Here is a 10,286-nt window from a genome sequence, read left to right as displayed (position 1 = left end):
CCAGGGGGTCCAGCTTGGCCCGCCGGATGCAAGGCTTGCTCGAAATTAAAAAAAAAAATTAAAATTTTTTTTTTTAATTTTAAATAATAAAAAAAAAAAGTCAAAACCGCAAACCAAGTTGAAAATAACGTATGATGAAGCCTGTCTTGCTCTTGGGTTCACAGCATAGACTGTATGGTACCGACACACGGAGCAGCTGCATGGCGGCAATGTTCTTCCTCTCTGCCACTTTGTGTCTCTGAGGGGACAAAGAGCATAGATTTATATATAAAGACTAGATGTCTTGTTCGACGGAGCCGGACGTCCCCACATGGAGGCCATCTTGCTACTATTCATTTTTTTTTAGAAAATACCATAATTATTCATAAGTATGCAGTGTCATATCTACATCTCTGACGTTTACAACAAACCAAACCGTTTAAAAATCGGTTGAAAATTGAGCAAGTTATGGTTATTTACCACTACTAACACAATGTTATGGGTGAGCGAGCTGCCCCGTAGCAAGATGGCCGCCATGTGCGGACGTTCGTCTCCGTTGGCCGGCAACTCAGACGAGACATCTAGCCTCTATATATGATATCTATGACAGAGACAGCCAGCGACAGGAAACAGATACTCCGAGCTCCGAGCCAGCAGCGACCCCTGTGGAACTGGAGGACGAAGAGGAAACCAAACTACTAATACTGCCCCGTAGAAATACTCTGGTACAAGTACTTGTTAAACAAGTACTAAAGTATGAGCAACAAAATAAAATTAACCAATCGTGGAAGAAGAATTTGGATCATTCACTGAGGTAAAAGTACCAGGACAGTAAAGTAATATTCCATTACTTTGCTAAATTACAAGAGCTGTATAGGAGGAACGCAGCAGTGCCCTCTTCTAGAAGGGCTGCCTTATTATTTTGTGACAAACTGTTTCCTCTAATCAATGCTGTAAATATTTATATTTTGCTTATGTTCTCAGTTACACTATTTACAATTAATATACTTTAATGCAGTCGATTACCTGATTAGAAAGTGTGCTATTCAAAGTTCGTGCAAATTGTTCTGTGCAAATCCTGCTAATAAAGTACCAATAATGTTATGAAAATGTGAAGTGCTGTTATTTATGAGCATAGTTCAAATATTTGTTAAAGTGCAATTAATACAGACCCCAATTGTGCAATATCTACAAGGCATATGCCTATAGCTACTTGTACCGAAGTTCCCTTTGTTACTGGGCTTTACAAATAAAATATGATTGATTATTATTTAAAACAAGTTACATTCACATGAGCATTTAGAAATAAAGGCTGCAGATGAATACGTTTAATTTAGCAATATGTACATATACAGTATATGTATATATATTTATATATATAGTTAAGTTTTGATAGCCTATTCAATTTCATATTTTGTTACTCTGTTCATAAATTTTGCTTGATTTGTTAAAATGATTATTAAAAAACATTTATCTTACCATTTTGTGATTCTTGAATTCTGATTCACCATGATATATGTACGTTAGCCTATACTTCAATACAAAATAAATGTAAATATTGACTATCCAGTACAAACCGCTTCTAAGATCTTTCCTAAAAACACCCATCTCATTTTATGACAATATTCATGCAATGTTATACATATATCATATCAGTACAATCCTGCCAACACTGTCAGTGTTGGTTCAAATTGCAGCAGATTTACAGTGTCCACATTGAGATCACTTGTTAGAAAATGTTCCATCTCATTAACATTAAACATTTTAAATGACTGTAAATGGACAACAGTTATACAACCCACAGACAAACAAGCCACAATATAACTTCCCACCTGTTTACATTACAGATTGAGAGAAGTCCACTCGTATGTATATCTGGCACATGAACATGTTTGGCTTTATCCCAGGGAGAGGCACCAGTTCCAAGGCTTCACACTGAGGAAGTGCAGCCTCCTGTATGTGCGGCTGCCAAACAGCTCATCAGTAGTAAATACAGCGTGTGCGGTGTACGGGAATGTGGGCCATCTCTTTATGATGCTGTTTGGCGTAAGGCCACAGGTAGAAGTCTATGATTGCGGAGTTGATGTGACATGTCTCTCCGTCTCGCTCCTGCACCAGTTTGCAAAGTTGATCTTTGATCAGCTCCACGGACCAAATCGAACAACCTCGGATCTCTACCTCCCTCCTGTCCCCTGAACACAGCAGCTCACCTGAAAGAAAAGCCATAGTGATCAAATTGTACTATTTAATAATTATCTTCCACTCCTGTTCTGTCTCACCTTTCTTCAGCATCTGCATCAGCGTGTCAGAGTAACGTAGCACTCCAAGGTAGACGAGAGCCTGTGGGACCCTGTAGTCTGCAAACATGGTGAGCCAGTCCATGTTGATGATGTCTCCTTCTCCTCTGGCCTCCATGACACCCCAGGAATCTGCCACCAGGATCTGGGCTCGCTTGTACAGTGAGATTCTCTTGCACTACAACACACAGGGCAATAAGGACCACACCTCTGTTTATTTATTCTTAAACCATTGTTGTTTATTACCAGACAGATCTTCATACACAAAGATAATATATCGTTAACAATGTGTACGCACATACTATAATTAGCTCTTTCACTGACTGTATTTAGTATAAAGAGAGAATTTAAAATACTGCCATATTGTCTTTGGCCAGAAGGTGGAACTCTAACATCAACAAACATCATCTCCATATCCATACATTTATCTCAGATCATATACACTTCCTCTATCCTTTCAAGATGTTTTTACATCAAGGATGTGGGATGGGTCAGGGAGGAGCACATAACATATTTTACTTTCATTAACTTTGTAGGATAGGGTGTTTTTCAACCTGATTTCAGAGAATAATTGATGGATCTTGATTTTTTTTTTAAACCGCCACATTTAGGAACTGATTGCTTAAAGTGGTGGCGGAGGTAAACACTCTACAGAGTGCCTTTCTAGTTCAACTTTGTATTTTCAAAGTGTCACAATGGTACAGTACATTTTTAAATGTGTAAAAAAAACAACTAAAGTCCTCAAAATAAAATATCTCAAAATATACTTGGGCACATATCCATCCTGAGATTATGATTATTTTAGCACATGGGATAAATGTCTCAAAATTCATTGTCTTGTCTGAGATGTGGATGACACACTAAGTCAACAAGACCAAAAGTTCTGAAAACATGAACGTGGTATTTGCAGTAAATATTGCAATATAGCTCTGACCTCATATGTAGCTTCATCCTTGTAGGAAGGAATCTTCTGCACAATAAGCTCAACCATCTTGCGGGCGTCATTCCCGGCTTGGCTGATGAAACTGCGGAAACTTCCGCCATGTTCCAGCAACACCAGGCCGCCTTCAGTCAGCACCTAGTTAGACACAGTCAGTTCACATTTGACCACAATGAAGAGAAGGAGAGTAAGATGCACACTTACTCTTGTTGAGGGAATTGTGTGACACTAATAGAGGAACACACAGTGGAATAATTACATGAGTGAAAATATCATCTATCTCGTGAAAATCTGTCCAAATACATTTAAAAAATTTAATAATTTATCATTAAAAATCCATGTGTACACAGCTGCCACATGAATAGAGCAGGACATGAGACAATACAACCTAAGACACTTAACGTACCCTGCAGGAATTTGACATTGCGTTCGTTTTCTACTGATTAGAGAGATGAGATGATGCATCCTGTTTTTCTCTACACATCTGTTTTTCTCTCGGCTGATGAGAATAACTGCTTTAGTTTGGTGCAGTGTAAATTAAAGAGACAGCTGTGCGTTCAGAGCAGTCACGTGTTGTTTTTGTGCCATTTTTTAAACGGAAAGTAGAAAAAGCAGAGCACGACGTCAGACATCATCTTCATCACGGCACTGAAGATGAAACAAACTGAGATACCAGAGGAAGATAACTGAGGTGATGTGTGGATGGAGTATATTGTTACATCCCCAGATTCCTGGCGGTTGTGGGACATTATTGTGATAATGCTCAAACCTTGTGACGGGCCTGTAGCATCGGCATGGGCGTTTTATTGTCAGATCGAAGGATGTGTCCGAGCTCCTCCACACTCATCTCGGAGAAGTACTTTGGATCGGTGATGGGTATACCTGCAGAGTGAGGACAAGAGAAAACTCTGAGTGGTCCTATCTTTAGACAGGAACTAGTGGGGAGGAAGCTCATAAGTTATGAAGTTATCGTGTGCTGTAAAAACACACAACTCCACAGTAACCATTTCTCTCGCAAAAGACGTAATCTGCTCTGATCTCATGCTGCTGTCGACCCTCCAGATCCCCCTCCCCCGTAACAAAGCAACCTGTGCTATTCTGGGAGAGTCGCTTGTAATTATAAAGGCCACAGCTACCACACATTGAGAGCCCTGTTCCAATTGAGACATAATTGATTCATATCCGGAGTCATTCACGCTCATTATGACTGATGCACGGGCACACGCAGAGCTACAAGCGATTTCCAAGCAGTGCAGGTTCAAGTAAAGGGCGTGTGCACAACAAGTGGCTGCAGCAGCGCCAAACAACAGCAAGAGAGGGTAGATCATTGAAGAGAGACATCATAGGAGGTTTGAGTATATCTCTCTTTTTCTCCAGAGACAAAGGTTCTGTCAAAGAGGATAAATCAGCTTGTGAAAAAGGGTAAAGATGTCGTGTTTCACTGTCAGAGAATGGTCCTGCCTTTTCTTCATCAGTCTGACATCTCGATCACCCAGCATGTTTGTTTATAGCTTTTTTCTTTTCTGTGAAAATTTTCATGAAAAGTTGCTCCACAAATGTTAGAAGCAGCTACGATGCATCACCACAACTCCAATACTCTGCTCTGCCATGTGTGCTGAATAAAGCACCCTGAAAAAAAAAATAATGGCCGTTATTCATAGGTCATCTCATCCCTTGAGAAATTAAACATTTGTTTTAAAATGTCTCCATTCTATCTATGCAAAGCCTTTTAAGACCCTTGCATCAATCCAACAGATGTTGACACCAATCTGGTTCAAGCTCCAACGTGTTTTCCACACAAGACCTACATCTCAAGGCCTTATATCTCCATCTCAGCGGCAGGGCAAACAAAAATCCTTACATTTCTACCATGCTTCTATAGCTTCAGTATTTTTAGATTTTTTTTATTTGTATTCTGCCTCTAGTGTTTCCTCAGTGGAATTGGAGGAGCCACTTGGATTGGGGGGGGGGTGTCTTCAAGTGGCGCACGCAGCTCCTTATGGGCACGTATGCAAGTCCTGAAGATTGATAGGATAGTGTTTCCTCAGTTCCTCAGTTTCTGTTTTTACTGATTGTTTCCCCCTAACCCTACAAATATCTCAGGATGAAGCAGAGGGCCCATCACATGGAAGATGCCGATGCAGATGTCAACTTGAGAGTCTAGAGCTTTTGGCAATAGAAACCGACAGTGGTGCTGTGAACATAAACACATGATTCCAGCAGTGGAACATATACATCATGTCCTGCCTCCTGCACGATCTACCCAGCCCCCCCCCCCCCCCTTGCCTTGATGTTCTGGATATTTTCCTGTCGTTGTGAACGCATCTGTCCAAGATAATCTCCTGCTGTGTTCCTATATGTAAAAGGCAAACTCATGTCAGAACCCAAGCTTCTGGAGTTTATGTCTAATAACAGATATGACTGTAATAAAAAGGGTTGAAGGACACTTACCTGTGTCTGTTAAGGGGCTAACCTAAATGAAATTCTGCGATGACTGCAGCTTTTTCCAGAAACAAGCTAAATTCTGTGTGTTCTCACATCTTTCATTCAGTGATTTGTTAAACACGGTCTCACCTTCGTCCATGGCTCTGAGAATGGCAGCACAAAGTGTCATGTAGCCTGTGTACGTGGTCCCTTTATATGTCACCTCACACTGCTGAGTTTCTTCATCTGGCCAGAAGGAGAAGTTCATGGTGTCGACAACAAACACCCAGTTTAAGGCCTGAAGAGTTAAAACAAAAAAGGTTATTAAGTGAGAGACAGGAAGACTGTTGTGTGAAAAGACACAATAAATGCACTTTATTGCAAATGGTTTTAATTAGGGCTGGGCAAGTTAACTCGTTTTAATCGAGTTAACTCAAGTGATGAGTTAACTCGATTAATTATTTTATCTCGCATTAACTCAGGTTTGATTATTTATTGTTTTATTGTGAAAGTCAGGCTTTTATTTTGTGAAAGTCTGTTGCTGACTGCTGCGGAACTGGAAAAAAGAAAATAATTGGCGGATAAACAACCATGGATAAGGGTACGGAGCTTTTACATGGCCATTTTCATTTTCGTTCTTCCAGACGGCGGAGTCGACAGAACCAAAGTAATTTGTAGCCACTGCCAAGGTGAATTTTCTTATCACCGGAGTACTTCCAGTCTAAAATATCACCTAAATGCAAAACACAAAGTTGATATCAGCAAATCACTCAACGAAACAGCGAGCGGAGCAAGGCTTCGGCAGACTACGTTAGACGCAGGGAGGAGTATACATTTTTCATAACGAAGAGGATAACATTAATGCCCTGGCAGTGGCATTGACCTTTAATTTTGTATTTGCTTTGATAACATTGTTAAGTTGAGATTTACACTGAATATTTTATTTAACTGCTACTGTATTAAATGCTGATGTTAAAAGTGTTTGCACAACAAATGTTATGGCACTTTTGTTCATATGGCAGAACATTGAAAATAAAATTGCGCTATACACTACTTTTTAATTCATTATTGGAATTTGCGTATACAAATGCGATTAATCGTGATTAATCAGGGAAATCATGCGATTAATCGCGATTAAAACTTTTAATCGTTGCCCAGCCCTAGTTTTAATGCAACGGTTCCTCTGCTTTGTGTTGATGACACTCATAAATTATCACCTGCCAGGATTTTTTTCCCCATCACTTTGAAATTCTTGAACACTTTTCACGAAATAGGAGTCACTGATATTGACCAGCAGGCTTGACATTTGTTTTAACCAGTGGATAAACAGTTGTGAAATGCCAATTTACAGTGTTTGCAATAAATTAATGACGTTGATGTTGATTAATCTGCTTGTTTTTTAAAAGACCATAAATCAGTTAAAAATGGCACAATGTCGTAAAGCCACGTGACCTCTTCAGATCTCTTGATTTGTTACCTATATAAGATGTATAAATATACATATAGAAATCACAGAAAAGATCTACTTTTAAATGTCATAAGAAACACTTAATCATCTTGATGAAAAATATCTGCAACGGGATGATACAGGCTAAGTGAGACAATAAGCGGCTTGTGTTTTTCTTTCTTTCTTTTTCATATTTGCATTCATTCATACATTCTCTGCTCTCCCTCTCCATGCCTGAGCCTCGAGGTTTATCACCAACCGAAACCCACTCAACTGAACATCAGTGAATAATTTCTTCTGACTCCTTTTCATTGACCACACACGTGCATGTAGTTTGTTTTTCACTAATTAGGCATGAAGTGAAAACTTATCGAGCGCTCTGGGAGGCTCCACTTGTTGACATACTCCCCTGGTCAGAAGACGCTGCCGGGGCCAGTGGATTCCCCTCTTTCCAGCCACTGGCAGTGAGAGCCTCACTGTGTCGGAGAGAGTAGAGCATCTCTGCCGCCTTCTGCACTCCCTCCTCCTCCACAAACACGTCCTGACTCCGCTCTGCCACGAACCGGCCAGACTCACGAGGAAGAAGAGGTGTTTCCATGATGGATACTGTATGAAGCAAAGGAATCAAGTACTGTACCAGAGTATAAATCTGTTTGTACTTTTAATCCACCAAATGTCAGGGGGAAACCCTTTTAAAAACAAATTTTATGTTGTTGTGTTTCACTTATAATTGTGATAAGAAATTAAATTCGAACATACTTTTAATTATATAGAGATTTTTTAATAATAATAATATATGCTATTTAAATAGCACTTTTTAAGCTTAAGCCCGTTGCGCTTCTGAAACATAATAGACTGAAATTTAAAACAAAAACCCATGAAACCCTCCTTTAAGGACGTACACATTTTGAAACAGGACAGCATTTTGTATCACCCATACATAAATGAAAATATGTGTAAGTAAAATATCATTTTAGGTCAAATGAAGTAAAATAATGAATGGTTGAATTAAGGTAATAGTTCTGATTATTATAAAATAATCTCATATGGGGTGAATATGTTCTGTAGTGATACAAAATTATGTAAACAATACTATTCAATGAATTAAACACAACAACATAGTAAAATACAAGAATAGTGCCATCTCAAATTAGACTGTACGTGTTAGTGAGATAAATAAATCATCGCTGTCTATCGGGTTTTTTACGACACTATTCCGCACTTTGTGTGACTGAATGAAATCCACGTTCTCTCCCTTCATGTGATCAGTCACGTGGTTTACTCTTCATGTTCGGTTTTGGATGATCTATCTTTCCCTGAGAGGATCAGTGTTGTCTGCAGGTCAGTGAGAAGAAGCCTGTTGGCATCACACGTTTCATTTTGTACGAACGGAACGATCAAAGTGCACCAGCAGCAGAACATCGACACCACAACACAAACCAGTGCATCCACAGCTTCAGCAATGGGAATCTACGAACCAGCTCGTCATTCCTTAACTTCCTGTACAGCGACACTTTGTTGATTTGATCTTTATTTCATGATATGATATAACTTACCAAAGAGCAGATAAAGTCTCCTGCTGCTTCGTGCTTCCAACTACCTGCCTGGGTTCCTGCTGTCGACCAATCACAGCTTCCGCTGTGCAAGCGTCACAGAGTTACTGACCAATCAGAGGAAGCCAGGGGAGGAAACCAGAGGAACGACTTCCGTTTTGAATACGCAAAATAAACAACTGTTTATAAATTCTTTATAGTAATGTTAGGTCTTCTAACTAGTAATTCTAAATTACTTGGCACCAGATGCTTTGTAGTCGTTAAATAGATCATGTGTAAATGTACCTTCTACAGGGAAACACAAAAAGTTGCATTATTCCTAACCAGTAATGCAGAACTGGAATTCTTAATCAGTTATTCTCCAAATACAAAATTGTATCGTTTTAAACCTTTAAAATTAAATGTTCAAAGTGTCAGCTTCTCAAATATTTCTATATCCTGGTTTCTCAGTTTTATTTGATGCTAAACTCAACAAGGGATCGGGACTCTTACCCTGGGAATAGTGAGGGACATTTTTCACCATCTTTTAACATCAGAAGTTGTCTGCTCCGCTGATAAGAGTTATAATTCTCGGTTGCAGCCTTACACATCTCCTATGGTGGTATAATTTGATGTTTCCAAAGGTTAATCACACACAAACTACATTAAAGCACTCAAGCGCAATATAAAGTATCATGATTAATACTTGAATTTTGAAGTTAGCGTTGAGTCAACAAGAATCTATGGTTTTAATATTGCTGATTCCAGCTTCTGCTGTTAAGATTTGTTGCTTTTTTGTGTGTCTTTTATATATTCTAATATCTTTGGGTTTTGGACAAATGCAATTCACAGCAATCCCCTTGGGCACTTGAGATCTGTGGACTACTTTAGACAAAACTATGGTTAATTTAATGTAGCACAAAGAGGACTTTTTGTTACTTTGAATAGGTATGAGTGTAAGATGAATTGATCTGCAACAAGTGAAACATTTCTTCAAAATTTTATAAATGATCAGAGTTCTTATGTTCAGAAAAGTCTAGAAGTATTTCCAGGAAGCTGTTATCTCAGTTCATAATGTTATTAATAAATGGCAGCCAACAGGAATCGACCTTCAGGATGATTAAGCAGATCATACTCTTCAAATATGACCTTCATAGAAGAGTCCTTAGAAAAAGACCTCAACTGCGTCCTCACCACAAAACAGCAGCAGAGGTTTGCAAAGGATCAAACTACCCTGATGTATTCCGGTAAAAGGAAGTTGAAATATAATTTTTGGCTACAATTAACAGAGGTATGCAAAGAACACGCAACTTTTCCGCACAAGGCTTGTGTTGCAGACTGCTGCACAGGGAACATGTCAGCATTTGAGGAAAGAAATAATTCAATTAAATAACGATGTCTGGCCAGCAACACAGTAAATGGGTTAGCATCACTCCAACAAGAATTGAAAAGCTGAACTGGCTACAAAAACATAGTCTGACTATTGCTGAAGGGCTCGTTACCAAGTACTGACCATATAGTATGCCATTATTGTTCCCGTATTTGTGATTTGAGAAAAAAGAAAATATATGAAAAATAATCCAAATTTAAACTCCTAGATCTATACGTGTAATCAATCAGTAAGCATTCAATTTGGCGCCAAAATATTTTCATGCCAAGAAATCTGC

At 39.0% G+C, this 10,286-nt stretch overlaps 1 protein-coding gene across 1 annotated transcript; it reads right to left on the bottom strand.

Moving 5' to 3' along the window:
• Positions 1-1,559: 1,559 nt before the first annotated feature.
• qng1 (Q-nucleotide N-glycosylase 1) lies at positions 1,560-8,710 on the bottom strand. Its single transcript, XM_061072180.1, has 7 exons — positions 8,644-8,710; positions 7,500-7,693; positions 5,791-5,941; positions 3,986-4,098; positions 3,211-3,354; positions 2,259-2,454; positions 1,560-2,189 (listed from the first exon to the last, which is right to left on the bottom strand). Exons 2-7 carry the CDS (start codon positions 7,683-7,685, stop codon positions 1,960-1,962), a joined length of 1,020 nt encoding a protein of 339 aa, XP_060928163.1. The 5' UTR covers positions 7,686-7,693; positions 8,644-8,710; the 3' UTR covers positions 1,560-1,959.
• Positions 8,711-10,286: the final 1,576 nt, after the last annotated feature.

The sequence above is a fragment of the Limanda limanda genome, chromosome 5 (assembly GCF_963576545.1).
Source record: "Limanda limanda chromosome 5, fLimLim1.1, whole genome shotgun sequence".
In the NCBI taxonomy this organism is placed as follows: domain Eukaryota; kingdom Metazoa; phylum Chordata; class Actinopteri; order Pleuronectiformes; family Pleuronectidae; genus Limanda; species Limanda limanda.
Note: the sequence above shows the minus strand (reverse complement) of the source record. Positions and strands in the feature narration are given on the sequence as shown.